The sequence below is a fragment of the Phodopus roborovskii genome, unplaced genomic scaffold (genome assembly GCF_943737965.1).
Source record: "Phodopus roborovskii unplaced genomic scaffold, PHOROB, whole genome shotgun sequence".
NCBI classification, from domain to species: Eukaryota; Metazoa; Chordata; class Mammalia; order Rodentia; family Cricetidae; genus Phodopus; species Phodopus roborovskii.
Genome location: NW_026126424.1, coordinates 4919423 through 4935079, shown reverse-complemented (window position 1 = coordinate 4935079; position 15657 = coordinate 4919423). Strand labels below are relative to the sequence as shown.

Here is a 15657-nt window from a genome sequence, read left to right as displayed (position 1 = left end):
TAGGAAGTCAGGCATATGCCACATACCCAGCTTATATCCAATTTTTCTCTTTAAACTTAAAGATTACTTTGAACCCGGGATGTATCTCAGTGGTAAAACACTAGCCTAACATGTATAACACATGTGTGTACACACAGACATGTACTGGGTCTTGCTCCCTGGCTGTCCTGGAACTTGCTTTTTAGACCAAGTTGGCCTTGTACTCAGAGATCATCTGCCCTGCCTTCTGAGTGTTAGGATTAAAAGTATGCAGTACAACACTCGATAACTTTTCATAATTATATTCGGTGATTTGCTTATACCATTATTCAAGTGATTTTTAATCAGTAAATTCCAAAATTTAACCAATATAAATTATATTGTGACAAAAATCTTTGATATAAATCTTTATATCTATCTATATCTTTGGTTTTTTTTTTTTTTTTAAACTATGTGTGACGGAGACAGATAAAGAGAGACAGAGAGAGAAGGAGACAGACAGCTGGACGGATGGACTATGGGCACACCTGTGCTGCAGCACTTGCATGGTGGTGGGAACCACTTTCGGAAGTCTGTTCTCTCCTTCCACCATGTGTTTCTGTGCATCAAACGTAGCTTGTCTGGCCTATGCAGTAAGCTCTTTCCCCACCAAGCCAGCTTGCAAGTTTAGGAAAATGTCCTAAGCTAGGGTAAAATTAGAAACATCTTAAGCTTCTGGATATATTTTATAAAATTGCTACTGTGCACTCATGAGAAATCTGAGAGTGACTAAGGACAGCATTTTTGTTGTTTTTTTTTTTAGATAATGAACTACCTGGGACTTAAATGGAAAGAACAAACTTAGATTTCTTAGCCTGAGGTGAACATTTACATGAGACTGTTAGAAAACACATATTGAGAGGTTAGGATGAATATTAAAAACACAGGAACTCTGTGCTCTCTGTCTCTGTCTCCCTCCCTCCCCCCTTCCTCCCTCCTCTCTCCCTTCCCATCTCCTCTTTCTGTGTGTGTGTGCATGAGTGCACATTAGCACACAGTACTGTGGACAGAACCTGAGGATTTGTGCATGCTAAGTAAGTGTCCTTCCACTGAGCACACCCATAGCCATTTTAGAAGGCTGTTTAATGCTTGAATCTCTGAAAAAGACCTGAGAATTGTGAATCTGTAAGTTAAGATGGATGCCTCAACTGCAAATAGGCTGGCTACCTCCATTTCTTCAGAGTAAAATATCATTCTTGTGCATTGGAACAGGCAATGTCTATTGTGATGGACAGAATAAGACAAAAGTTTTATTTGTTTTGTTTTTTAGAAAAAACAAAAGCATGGATAAATATAATATATATTTCCCTATAGTATCAGTGCTCTGAGAATACTGCCTCCCTCTGCATTGTAACAGATTTAATACAAACTTGCACTGAATAAATGAACACTCGCTATTTCAGATTGAGAAATAGCTAACTTTTCTCTAAACCGAGGTCTATTAGTTTCTTTTCTTCTTATCCTGACAAAGTAGTTTAAGAAGGAAAAGATTTATCGTGTTCCCAGTTCCAAGGAGCAGGGCCTCCTGGGGGGGAATAATGGCTGCAGAAACATGGGGCAGCTGGGCATAGTCTACCCACACACAGGGAGCAGTATGAGAGGGGCTGGGGCTTTGCTTTCCTTTCTCCTTTTTACTTAATGTGAGACCCATGGGATGGTGCCCTCACAGTTAGGATGGGACTACCAATTACTTCCAAGCCAATGCTAGATCTTGTCACACTGGGAAAGGGCTGTGAATCAATCGGAATCTATTTATATTCTAACACTGCTTTTTGCATTTATTTTCAGAAGCTGTATGTTTAAAAGACTGTAATTTGCTTTAGTTTAAGTTCCCATTAAGCTCACATTAAAATAAATAATACAGGGGGAGGTGGGGATGGGAGAAGTGTGGGTTGGAGGAACTGAGGTTAGTATGTAAAATGAAAGAAATTAAATAAGTAAATAAATAAAAATAATACTTGAAACTCTGTTTTATACTCTGTAAGTAAAGAGAATCTCTTTTATCTTATTTTCTTTAAGGCTTCTCAGTCTAGGATTTGAAAAGTTCATCAGAGTTGGGAGTGTTAGGAAGATTGCCAAGCCAATTTTACCTTACAGGTGAGACTGCTAAATCCTAAAAGTTACAGATTATTCTAAGAAGTGTAAAAATGGGCCCTTCCCAGCATCCCCCAAGGAAGTGGGGGTCGGGGGAGCTGCAGGTCTCCACAACACAGGGCAGCAATGGAATGTCTAGGTAGGTGCCAGTGAGGGCCCAGCATTTGACAGAGCAGCAGGGACCAGGGGCCTTGAACCAGACCAATGATGCTTTTCAGTGAATGCCTGCATGTAAAAGTGTAGGGATAAAGGGTTTACTGTATGACTCACCATGTCACACTGAAGCTTCCGTGATGAGACTTTTCCCCTTTCTTCCTTTTTCTTTTTCCCTTTTTTTTTTTACCTCTTAAATTATATTTGTTTTAGCCCGGCATTGGTGGCACACCTTTAGTCCCAGCACTGGGGAGGCAGAGGCAGGTGGATCTCTGTGAGTTTGAGACCAGCCTGGTCTAAAAGAGCTTGTTCCAGGACAGGCTACACAGAGAAAACCTGTCTTTAAAGAAAGAAAGAAAGAAAGAAAGAAAGAAAGAAAGAAAGAAAGAAAGAAAGAAAGAAAGAAGTGAAATAAACAAGGAATATTCTGTCATGTTATTCAATTTCAGCTTGCATGCTGGCTCAGACAATGAAAGTGAACAATTGAAAGAACTCCATGCATTGATGAAGGAAGAACTGACTCCTGTAGAAAGGGTTTATGTGAGAAAAAGCATTGAGCAGCATAAGCTGGGGACCAACAGAGCCCTGCTGAAGCAGGTGAGGTGGGATTGCATCACTTCCTTTCTTGACTTGTGTGCTCTGCTCGTTCTCTTTAGTTGTGGGGATGGACGCTGTTAGATTCGACAAGGTATGTGCCTGTGTATCCCCACAAACTACCTATTGCATATTTGATTGCTGCAACCATTCTTAGGTTTGTGATGAGCGTCTTATTCAACATGCCTGCGGCCTTCTTTCTTCTCCCTTTACTTAGAGTCTTGGAGCTTTGAATAGATTCTCAATTAGTCCAGTAAAATTAGTTATATTCTGGGAGAAACAAAAAAGAAAAGATTTTACTCTGGGTAAAATATCAACCTGCAAATTTGTCTTTGATGTACTCCTAGAAAGCCAGGCCTCTCAGTATCTGCCTGCGCCAAGAATCCGATAGCACTCCACTCCTTCCAGGTGCCCAGGCAATAACAGAAGCATTAGCCCCTTGGTGAAGGGCATCTGTGGGTAGAAGAGAAATGTTCAGTGGCTTCATCTTAGGAAAGTGGTGCCTGAGGAACAGAAGAAAAGGAAAAGTCGTTGACTCTCTTGGATCACATGGACACTGATCATTTTCTGTAAAGAGATTTTGGGAAACAGCCTAAGACCTTGTCTTGGTCAACTATTGCTGAAATCCTGCTACTGAACAGCAGGATCTCAGGGCAGCTTAGAACTTCATGTCAGCTACTATGTATGGCTCAGCTTAGACTGTAAGCCAGTCCCGTTTTTCTTCAGTCTGAAAAAGACCTTGTACTTAAAGCAGCACAGGAGAGCAGGCTTAGATCTTTAGAGCTTCTGCCCATGTCCTGTCCCCTAACATTCTGGTTACTCTAACTCATCAGGTGTGTAGCCAAGCCCACATCAGTGAGACAAGGAAACAGCCTTCACCTGCCTCTGGTGGTAAACACTGCAAACAAATAGGAAGTAATAGCAGTACATGATAGATTAGCGTTGTAGGAGTCCCCAGAATACTGTTTTTGGTTTTGCTTCAGGGTATTACTGTATAGCCCTTGCTGACTTGGAACTCACAGAGATCACCTGTCTCTGCCTCTCTCATGCTGGCATTAACAGTGTGAACTGCCACAACCAGCTAGAAGTTCTCAGAGTCCTTGAGATTAATTAAGCTTGGGCTCTCCATCCTCTCCGATACAGCAGTGGATTAGGGAGAGCATTGAGTTCAGCTCTGGCAGGGATTTTAAGGCATAAAGGATGAAGGAGGTAGGGATTCTGGATTCAGATGGGGGCTGAGTGAGGTAATAGAAGTTTTACCAAACAGTGATTGGTACTGGCTTTGCTGTGAGGAAACTGGCAACCTATACATAAGTTAGGTAAGCTATTCTTAATGTTCTGGAACAGCTAGTGCTTGTTTGTCTCAATTCTGTTTAGTCCCCTGCAGGGTACAGTTTGTAATTTTTCCTGGTTATCGTAAGGGTGAAGCCTAATCCCAGTTATCCTGAGGCTTGTTATGGCTGGACTGATGTTGAGTTAGGCCTCTTTAAATCCATTGCAGCTAGGGCTACATAGAGAAACCTCTTCTCAAACAACAACAAGAAGCTAAAAGTAATATAATTCCTTTTTGGTTTTTCGAGACAAGGTTTCTCTGTATAGCTTTGGAGCCTGGCCTGCCACTCACTGTAAACCAGGCTGGCCTTGAACTCACAGAGATGTGCCTGTCTCTGCCTCCTGAGTACTGGAATTAAAGGCGTGTGTTGCCACCATCTAGCCTTTAATATTTAATTATTAAACCGCGATAAAAGCTTATTGATTTATAAATTTAAGGTTTTTCTTCTAAATCGCTTTTAGCAGATATAGTTTCCAGAAATTAAATAGTAAATGGTGTTTCAGAGTTGTACTAAGAGTAGAGCATGGGCTATAGGGATTGAATATTTCTAAAGAACTAAAAGCTTACACACTAGGATTTCTAAAACCAAGTGGCTTTCTGTGAAATTTATTTAGTTTATATGTATGTGTGTGTGACTATGTGGATATGTAGGTACCTGAAAAAAACAGAAGAGTTAGATCCCTTGGATCTGGAGTTATAGGGGTTTGTTAGCTATCCTTTGTTGGTGTTGGGAACTGAACTCAGGTCCTTTGGAGAAACTATCTGTGCCTAACTTGCTAAGCCATCTTGCCAGCTCCCAGATTTCTTTTTAAAGTTAAAACTGTTTTCTTTTTATTGTATCCCTGGCTGTCCCGGAACTTCCTATGTAGATCAGGTTGGCCTCAAATTCACAGAGATCCACTTGCTTCTGCCTCCTAAGGTATGCACCACATCTGGTCTTATTACATTACATTAAAAAAAATATAATTTTTAAATTACATTTGTGTGTTCATGCATGCAGGCATACATGTGTGCCATAGCATGTGTATGTGTGGAGATCAGAAGACAACTTGCAGCAGAGACTCTCTCCTTTCTCCATATTGGTCCTGGAGAGTAAACTTGGGTGGTCAGGCTTAATAAAAGAATGAGAGCCTAAGTGATACAGTTACTATGTGTGATAAATGTTGTTTAGAAAATAATGATTATATATTTTTTTCCTTGGACTCTACGGGGCAACAGTTGAGAACCCTATTTTTTCTGGCTAGGTTTATTGAAAAAAAAAATTGATATTGGATGCTCTGAAAACATACAGGTAACATTATACATGTAGATTGAGCACATTATACAGATGTATTTAGGAACACACATACATACATACATACATACATACATACATACATACATAAAACAACAATTAATGAAAAAAGAGGCCATGAATTTGAAAAAAAGAGCGAGAGGGGCTGTATGGTGAGCTTGGAGGGAGGAAAAGGAAGGGGGAAATGATATAATTATAATATCAAAAATTAATTTTTAAAGATTTATTTAGTTCATGTATATGGGTATTTTGTCTGAATATGTATTTACACACAAGAAGAGAGCATTAGATTTCTTGGGACTACAGTTATAGATGGTTGTGAGCTGCCATGTGGATGCTAGGAATTGAACTCAGGACCTCTAGAAGAACAAGCAGCTAGAGTTCGTGACTGTTGAGCCGTCTCTAGTCCTAAAAAGAAGTACTTTTTAACAAAGAGAGAGTTGTTTATTTGGGCTGCCCTTGCTATCAAGTGTAATTATACTATAGATTAGGAAGGGAAATGGATGTACATCTATATACATATCATTCATACAATATATATGTGTTTAATTCACAGATACTGGACCAACAACTATGTCTAATTTTCAACATTCATAGATTTTTACTGTATGTTATATAATTCAATATTAGCCTTTCAAGCTTTGTGCCTTGAATACAGTGGTATTTTGATATAATATTTAAGGTTTATACAATTCAGATACACTAACAGGTAAAAGTACATTTGAAATTAATTTTATTTGTGTCAGGAAATCATTGTGTATCCCAGGCTACCCTAGAATTCCTGATCCTCATTTCTCAGAGCCCCCTGGGTACTGGAATTACAGGCATGCCCTGCTTAGACAGCTACCTTCTTAAGTAATCACAGTGCTGTGCATTCAGAGCTTAAGCAAAGGATAATTTCTTAGCATATTCTGCATGGGTCAGTGTTGATTAAATGTGTATTCTAATAATTCAGCTCACCTAGAAGATGAAGGAAGACATGCCATCCTTGAAGCTTTCTGAACTATCCATGCTTTAATATGTTCCTTCTATTGTAATATCAGAGTGAACATGTTCTTGTTTGTTTTCTGTAACACCTATTTAGACTTCAGACTTAGCCTTCAAGTTCTCATATATATAATAAATCATCTTATTTTACTTATCAATCTTAGTTCTTTCTCCCTCCCATCCTCCCATGCCCCCACTGACCCCCCCATTACATCCCCCCCATCCACTCCCCAGAGAGGGTGAGGCCTTCCATGAGGGATCATCAAAATCTGTCAAGTTATCTGGGGTAGGGCCTAGGCCCTCCCCTGTGTGTCTAGGCTATTCCCTCCATAGGGAATGGGCTCTCAAAGTTCTGGTATATTCTTGATTTACTTTTAATAGCCATTGTATAATGATATGATGTTTTTGTTTGTCTGGGCATGGTGACTCACAACCATAATCTTAACACTCAGGAGAGAGGTTGAGGTAGGAGGTTTTGAGGCTAAACATGGGTTACATAGTGCACTGTCAGCTAGCCTGGGCTACCTTGTTTCAAAAGCACTATTTTTTTTTTTTTTAAATAAAGGTTCGAGTTGTTGGCATCACCTGTGCAGCCTGCCCATTCTCATGCATGAATGACCTTAAATTCCCTGTGGTTGTGCTGGATGAATGCAGCCAGATGACAGAACCAGCCTCGCTCCTTCCTATTGCAAGGTAACCCAAGACTCTTCTCAATAGTACACACAGGTCAGCTTTTCAGACTTTGAATTCCTAGCAATTAAGTTCCTAACATTAGTTTTGTAAATAATAGAAAGAAACTTACTGAAGTAAGTATATCAACATTTTGTGAGCTTATAGTTTAGCCATTGGAATCACACAGATAAAAGAATATATAGAAAAGCAAGCTGAAAATGGTTTGTCCCCAGAATTTTTCTTTATGATTTATTGATTTTTTTTCGGGGGGAGTGTTGAGACAGGGTTTCTCTGTATTGTTTTTGGAACCTGTCCTGGAACTAGCTCTGTAGACCAGGCTGGCTGAGATTTATTGATTATTGTGTATAGTGTTCTGCCTGCATGTATGCCTTCGGACCAGAAGAGGGCACCAGATCCCATTACAGATGGTTGTGAGCCACCAAGTGATTGCTGGGAATTGAACTCAGGATATCTAGAAGAGCAGCCAATGCTTTTAACCTCTGAGCCATCTCTGTGCAGCCCCTGTCCCCAGAAATTTAAGAACTCTAAACTTTTATAGCCAATGAAAAATTGTGCTTCTAAAGCATCCTTGGGGGTTAGAATCTAGTTCAGTGGATAAAACATGTGTTTAATGTGATTGCTGGGTTTAACCCCAGCACCATAAGGACTAAAAGTAAACCACAGTAAGATCAGGAAACCCTTGCTCAGTCCCCAGTTGATGGACACTAAGACACCACTCACTAGTCAGGGCCCCAGGAGTCAGGAGACACCTGGGCATGAGGGCTTTTAGTTTTTTACTGAAATGCTACTGGGCAAGCAGGATGGTTTCACACTCTCCAGAAGCCAGGTCTGAAGGGTCATTGAGGCCCTGGGTGGAGCACAGAGCTGTAACACAGTTGTGTTGTATTCAGTCTTCATTTGATCCTCATAACAGCCATGCAGAGTTACTCCCTCCAGCTCACTAATAAGCATGAGAAGCAGGGAGAGCCACGGGTATGATAGGTAGAGTTGAGCTTTGGATACAGGTTTGTCTGTGAAACTAGCCCTGTCTTGTTCCTACTTAGAAAGGCATTAGTCCTGATGGTCCAAAATGGAATTTAAGCGAAGGAATTCCAAGACAGCTTCAGAGTTCCTGGGGTCTTGAGATCACTGTTTCTCAAATGTAAAACACTATGTAGGGTCAAAGGATGACTAATATATTTTATGTGGAAAAAATGTGTGTCAGTGTTCTCCCATGTTTACTCAAGTAGATGTGTGTACATGTGGAGGCCAGAGGTAGATGTCTAGTGTATTCCTTTGTTGTCCTTCACGTTCTTTTCCTGTCCTTTTTTTAATTTTAGAATTTCATTTTATATGTGTGTCTGTGTATCATGTGCTCCTAGAATTGAATAGAATTTTGGACAGTTGTGAGCTGCCCTGTGGTTTCTAGGAATCAAACCTTGTCTCAGCAAGAACAAGGGTTCTTAACCACTGAGCATCTTTCCAGCCATCTTCACCTTACTTTTTGAGTTAGGATCTCTTGTCTGGCCAGTTGAGTTCTGGGGTCCTCCTGGCTCTCAGCTCCAGCACTGGCATTAGCTGTGTGCTACTGCTACTATGTCCACCTTTCACATGAAGTGCTGGGGGTTTGAGCTCAGGTCTTAAAGCAGTCTACCCACTGAACCATGTGCCTAAGAGAGTCCTTGCTCGCTGGCTCTTGGGACGCTTGCTACATCTGAACTCTGAATACAGTTTGGAAAGTGCAATGAATGATGTTAGTATGCCTCTTCTCTTTGCTTAGATTAACTTTCTAAATTGTTTCTTTTTAGGTTTGAGTCTGAAAAGCTAATTCTTGTTGGAGACCCCAAACAGCTGCCTCCTACAATTCAGGGTTCTGATGCAGCTCATGAAAATGGATTGGAACAAACTCTTTTTGATCGACTTTGCTTAATGGCATGTACTTCTAACTACTTAGAGTTGTTATTGATTGTATACTGTGAGGGTGGGTGAAGAATGTAGATATAGTACCTCATCCTTGTTCGTCAATAGTTTATAATTGGAGTTCTTTAGAAAGTATTCATCTTTAAAGACAAGTGGAATCCTCTTGTTCTAATATACCTTTAAAAAAGGAAGTGTTTCTCTGTGTACATCACCTTTCATTATCTATGAGTGTTCCATTTAAGAGGAATAGTGAGGTGGCATTTTGTCAGTACCCAGCAACTACTACCTCTGTTTAAGTACCCAGTTCTAATCTCCCCCCCCACACACACACATACACTGGAGAGGAAAAAAAAAAAACACTTTTATGTAAATACTTAAATTTTTATTTATTTTTTTTGTTAGCATGCCAAAATGTGGTTTTCCCTGTGACATTTCACTCATATATACATGTCACTGTCTTTTATTTGTGATGATGCCCCAAACTCACCCTTTTATTTGCACACCCTTCTCTCCCACTCCTGTTGGTCTCCATCATCCCCCAGTAGTTTCCCTTCTGCTTTCGTGACTTATGTACTCCACTACTCCTGTCCCTCCCTTCCTGCCTCCTTCTCATAGTCTTTCTACATCTGTGGCCTGCGTGCGCGTGTGTGCGTGTCTGTGTGTGTGTGTGTGTGTGTGTGTGTGCGCGCGCGCGTGCATGTGTGTGTGTGTGCGCGCGCGCGTGCATGCGTGTGTGCGCATGTGTGTGTGTGTGTGTGCGTGCGCATGTGTGTGTCCTCGCGCGTGCGTGTGTGAGAGATGTGCCACAGCATATAATTTGGAGGTCAGATGACAGTTTTCTGGAATTGTTTCTCTCCTTCCACTGTGGGACCCAGGGATTGAACTCGGGTCATCACTTTCACCAGCTGAGCCATCTCACTGGCCCCATGTTTTCTTTATTTACTCCTCCATTGATGCATGACTAGACTGGCTCTATATTTTTGGTTTTGTAAATAGTGCAATAAGAAACATGAATGTGCAAGTGTGTCTGTGGTTTGCTGACTTAGACTCCTTTAGGTAAAACCCAGGAATGCTATATCTGGATCATATTTTAATTTGTAAACTTATAGAAAAACATTTATATATATTTTATATAATTTTTAATTTAAATTTGAAACAATTCTGTTTTACATATCAATCCCAGTTCCCGCACCCTTCTTTCCTCCCGTGTTTCCCCCCACCAACCCCCATCCCATCCCCTTTCTGCTCCCCACGGAGGGTGAGGCCTTCCATGGGGAGTCTTCAAAGTCTGTCGTATCATTTGGAGCAGGGCCCAGGCCCTCCCCCATGTGTCTAGGCTGATGGAGTATCCTTCTTTGTGGAAAGGGCTCCCAAAGTCCATTCGTATACTAGGGATAAATACTGATCCACTACCAGAGGCCCCATAGGCTGCCCAGTCCTCCCAACTAACACCACAATCAGGGAATCTGGGTCGGTTTTCCAGCTATCAGACTGGGGTCCATGAGCTACCCCTTGTTCAAGATGGCTCAGCCATTAAAGTCCAGGCTCACAACCAAAAATATTTATATTTTTAAGTTGTGTTTTTTAAAAGGAACTTCCATAGTGATTTTTCATAGTTGCTAAATTGCTTTTCATTCCTACCACTGTGAGACCAAAGGGTTTCCTTGTCCACATCTTCACTGGCATTTGTCACATGTCACCATGTGTTTGCTTTTCTTTTTTTAAATTTATTTTTGAGATTGTATTTTTTTTGCATATGAATGCTTACCTACATATATGTATGTATGTCTGCACCATGTATGTGCAGTGCCTGCAGAGACCAGAAGAGGCATTGGGTCCCCTAGGACTGGAGTTAGACAGTGGTTAAGCTGCCATGTGGTTGCTGGGAATAGAACATAGAACAGCCAGTGCGCTTAGCCGTGGCCTCACCTCTCTAGTCCCATTGTGTGTTTGCTTGATAGTCATGCTGCCTGGGTGAAGTGGAATCTCAAAACACTTTTAATTTGCATTTCCCTAATAGCTAAGGATGATGAATGCTTATTTTTATTTTCTTTTTACATTTATTTATTTTGGGGGCAAAGTAGGGAACACATATGCCATGATACAGGTGAGGTCACAAGACAACATGTTTTGTAAGTTAGCCCTTACCACACGGGTTCCAGGGATCAAAATCAGATCTTCACGGTTGGCAACAACTACCTTTACCTGCCAAGCCAGGATGTTGAACACCTTTAAATGTACTTATTGATCACATGTGTTAACTTGAGAACTGTGTGCCAGTTTGCCCCTTTAATGATGGGTTAATGTTTGAGTTTTGGTATTTTGGGAGTGCTCTGGAGATTTCAGATATTAATCCCCTGTCAGATGTATAGTTGGCAGACTGCCTCCCATTCACCAGGCTCTCTTCACTCTGTGCATGGCTTATGTTGCTATGTAGAAAACTTTAATTTCATGCAGTCCCATTTGTTGCTTCGATTCTTGATATTATTTTGTGTGTTGTTTGCATCCTTGCCCCTGCCTGTACTTCCTCTAGCAGTGGCAGAGTTTCAGGTCTTATGCTAAGGCTCTTGGTCTGTTCTGAGAGACAGAACTTCCCTTTCATTCTTGCACTTGGTAGTGCGCTTCCCTAGCGCCAGTGCTGAACCTTTTTCAGTATATGGTTTGACATCTTTGTGGGTTCATTTCCTGCTGCTTCATTCTGTTCCACTCTGTAGCACTATTGCTGTTTTGTTACAGTGGCTCTGTAGTGGTTTCCCGTCATGGGGTCATTAACTCTACACTTGCTATAGAAGTTTGTTGTTGGCATGCTTTGCACCTACTTAAGATGTTTTGTACATCCGGAAGTTTCATAGATAGTGTGCTCCAGAAGCTCACTGGGGTGGTGAGACTTGGACGCAAGGGGGCAGTAGTGAGAACTGGAGCTGCCGTGAATATTGGAGTTACCAAGGGAGAACGTGAACAAACTGTAACTCTTCTGTGGTAGCAGGTGTTGAACTTAGGGCTTGGTATATGCCGGGCAACACCATTGCATTGAGCAACCACCACAGCCCTCTTCTTACTTGGCGGTTTGAGACCGTCTCTGAGTTGTCCTTGAACTCCTTGTTTAGTCCAGATAGAGCTTGCACTTGCGATCTGCTCACCTTAGCCTCCCTAGAGCTGAGATCACAGACTTGTACACCAGGCTTTCCTAATATTAAAGGACCTTAATTATTAGGTCAAACTCCATGTAGATTATATAAAAGCATAATGTTGAGGGGAGTGAACATTAAGATTTGATTTACTTTATATTTTGTGGTTTTATAGTCTGTGAACACACTTTTTATAATTTATTTTAAAACATTTTATCTGTAGTCTGTTTTCTCTTTATTATAATTTATCTAAGAATGTGATGTAACATTAAAAAGTTTTAAATCTGGTTTCCCTTTCTCTAGAAAAAAGGAAATGCTGTGTTTTAATTTTTTGTTTTCATCCATCTAAATTAGGGTCACAAACCCATTCTGTTGCGAACCCAATACCGCTGTCATCCTGTGATCAGTGCCATAGCTAACGATCTGTTTTATGAAGGAAACCTCGTGAATGGCATTTCAGAGACAGAGAGGAGCCCTGTACTAGAGTGGCTGCCCACACTATGTTTCTATAACGTCACAGGAACAGAGCAGGTGAATGACATCAGTGTTGATGGGAATCACTAAATTTCTTGGTTTAATTTTATTGTTGTTGTTTGTATGGTTTCACTCAGTCTTCCCAGGGCCTTTCTGGGAAGACAATTTTGGATCTGTTTCCTACTCCAGGTTGAAAGAGAGAACAGCTTTCAAAATGTGGCAGAAGCTGCTTTTATACTCAAGTTAATCCAATCACTGATCGCAAGTGGAATAGCGGGCTCCATGATTGGGGTGATAACATTATACAAATCGCAGATGTATAAGGTGTGTGCTGCATATGTCACATATTAAACATCATATTCTATGATATTTGGTGTAATATTTGCAGTAAGTCACTTCGGTGCCTGAGACTCCTGGGGTTGTCATTTGTGTACTTACAGACGAACATTCTGATGTATTTTCTGGCCTGGATTTTTTCTGCATAACTCAATGTAAACCTAACAAGGTTTAATTAAATTCATTTTACAGCTGTTGGGACAAAATGCAAATAAACAGATTAGAGGAAGAAAATGTGGTGTATGCTTTGTGTCTGGGGACAGATGGAATTGAGACTCTGTTTTTCAAAATGTTCTTGCATTTATTACCTTTCATCAGTAAATCAAGGATGGATACCAGGCATTAATGGACTTAAGAGCCAGTTACTTCTAAGTAGATTCTTCTAATCTTTTCTCTCTTAGTATTTTTCTTTTTCATTATTAGCTACTTAAAAGCTCAAATTAGCATATATCAATAAAATCCCTGTGATAGGTTAATCATCACTTGGTTATGCACTATAAATAATAATGTCATTTTTAATTTTAGAAGTTTTCTAAAATTTCTTATGACACAGTCATAAGAAAGAAATAAAAATGGTCCTGAATTAGTTTATTCCAAGTGGTTGTGTTGACTAGTGTGGAAGCTAAGTTTTTCATAGTCTCTGTACTGTATGAGCCTGTCCTTTCTCTGCAGATTTGCCATTTACTCAGTGCTGTGGATGTCAACTATTCCGATGCTAAATCTGTGCAGGTGTCCACTGTGGATGCCTTTCAGGGCGCTGAAAAGGAAATCATTATTCTGTCCTGCGTGAGGACAAGACAAGTAGGATTCATCGATTCAGAAAAACGAATGAATGTTGCATTGACCAGAGGAAAGAGGCATTTGTTGATTGTGGGAAGTTTATCCTGTTTGAGGAAAAATCGACTATGGGAGCGTGTGATCCAGCACTGTGAAGGTAACATAAAAATGTACTTATTTCAAGCATTTTTTTTTTTTTTTAATCAAACCTGACTTTGTGGGGTTAATCCCTGGGTGGTTTGTGAGGAATAGCTAGGGCCCAATGCCTGAAGGGGCAAGAACATGAAAACCACTGTAACCAACAGCTCTTATGTTCTGTCTCTTTTAAGGAAGGGAAGATGGATTGCAACAAGCAAGCCAGTGTGAACCACAGCTGGACCATCTTCTTAGAGATTATTTAGAAAGACAAGCAGAAGAAAAACAGAAGAAAAAGGAAAAAGAAAAATCTAAGGATAACTCTCATTAACAAAAACAACAACAAAAAACATGGCCAGGAGTGTTGGTATTGTAAATTCAGAATCTTTTTACACTGTGTGTTTAATATTTTTCTTTATTGTAAAGCCCCTGATACAAAAGTTACATTATTTAAATAACATGCCAAATAAGTACATGTAAGAATTTCACTCTTTAAAAAGGTCTGCATTTTATATTAAGATGGCAGGTGCTTGTATGACAGACAGATGTCTTGTTTGTGAAAGGAACAAATTTTACAAGAGTTGGGAAAACATTCCTGAGAATCTCAGTATCCCTAAAAAATACACAGTGATCTCAAAAGTTTTTGTGAGGGAGCACAGCCCCAGTCAAGACCACTGGCAGACTCTTCTGAACTTGAAACACATGAATTGTCCCACCATTTAAAAACTAAAGCCATTCACAATAAAAATCTAAATTAAAAATACTGAAGAAAAGGTGTGGCACAGCACTGTGCCACATACAGTAGGTGCTGTAAATATCCAGGGAAGTGGACAGGACAGGCCACCCCCCCCCCCCCTCCCACACCCCCCCCCTTTTTTTTTTTTTGCCACAACCCCACCGGTAAAAATTTAGAATAAATGTATAAAGCCTTTTTTATTTTAAAGACAACATGTTCTCATAGAAAAATACAGATGCTATATATATATATAAAAAAAATTACTTAGAAATCCACTATTCATTAACAAATTGTTTCAGTCTTTCTATATTTATAGTTGCTCTGTAAATATATACATGTAAGTTTTAACAACTAGGGCGCGCACATTTTTTAGATAAAAATAAAAAATAAAAAAAAGAAAAATTTAAAATCAAAAAGGAAAAATTAATTTTTTTGGTTTTTTTTTTTTTTTTTTTTTTTTTTTTTTTTTTTATAAATTTTTTTTTTTTTTTTGTTTTTAGTTTTTTTTTTGGGTTGGAATTAAAAAAACAGGAAATTGTTTCCTTAAATTTTCTTGTAATAAATCTTACCAGTTAAGGGCTGGCAGGATGGTGCAGTGGGTAGAGGCACTTTGCTGTCAAGCTTGACAACCTGAGTTCAATCCTGGATCCCCACATGGTGTACAGCTGGGAGAGCTGACTCAAGTAGGCTATCCTCTGACCACACATATGGGAAAGAAGTAAATCCATCCACACGTGTGGTATAGCAATAATCGTTCTATTTTCATGTGTGTTTGGGTGCGTGTGTGAATGCTCGTGCATATGAGTGTACATGTGTGAGTGGGCAGATGGCAGCAAGTCTCCCTACATTACAGTGTCTCTGAGCCTGCAGCTCATGGTTTGTGACTAGGCTGGCAAACAGCAAGCCCCTTTGATTCTCCTGCTACGCTTTGTCTTTCTCAGTTCTGGAATGACAGGCATAGGGGAGGTTACCTAACCTGTCATGAAGGCGCTAATGTCTAAATTCT

The 15657-nt window shown here is 40.1% G+C and overlaps 1 protein-coding gene across 1 annotated transcript in view; it reads left to right on the top strand.

Moving 5' to 3' along the window:
• Zgrf1 (zinc finger GRF-type containing 1) overlaps positions 1-14670 on the top strand; it is a 53855-nt gene extending 39185 nt beyond the window's left edge. Inside the window, exons 18-25 of the mRNA XM_051185533.1 lie at positions 2038-2115; positions 2715-2862; positions 7039-7166; positions 8954-9077; positions 12548-12724; positions 12857-12991; positions 13676-13937; positions 14110-14670. Coding sequence (XP_051041490.1) covers positions 2038-2115; positions 2715-2862; positions 7039-7166; positions 8954-9077; positions 12548-12724; positions 12857-12991; positions 13676-13937; positions 14110-14246 — 1189 coding nt within the window. The 3' untranslated portion in view covers positions 14247-14670. The remainder of the gene's footprint in view (positions 1-2037; positions 2116-2714; positions 2863-7038; positions 7167-8953; positions 9078-12547; positions 12725-12856; positions 12992-13675; positions 13938-14109) is intronic.
• Positions 14671-15657: the final 987 nt, after the last annotated feature.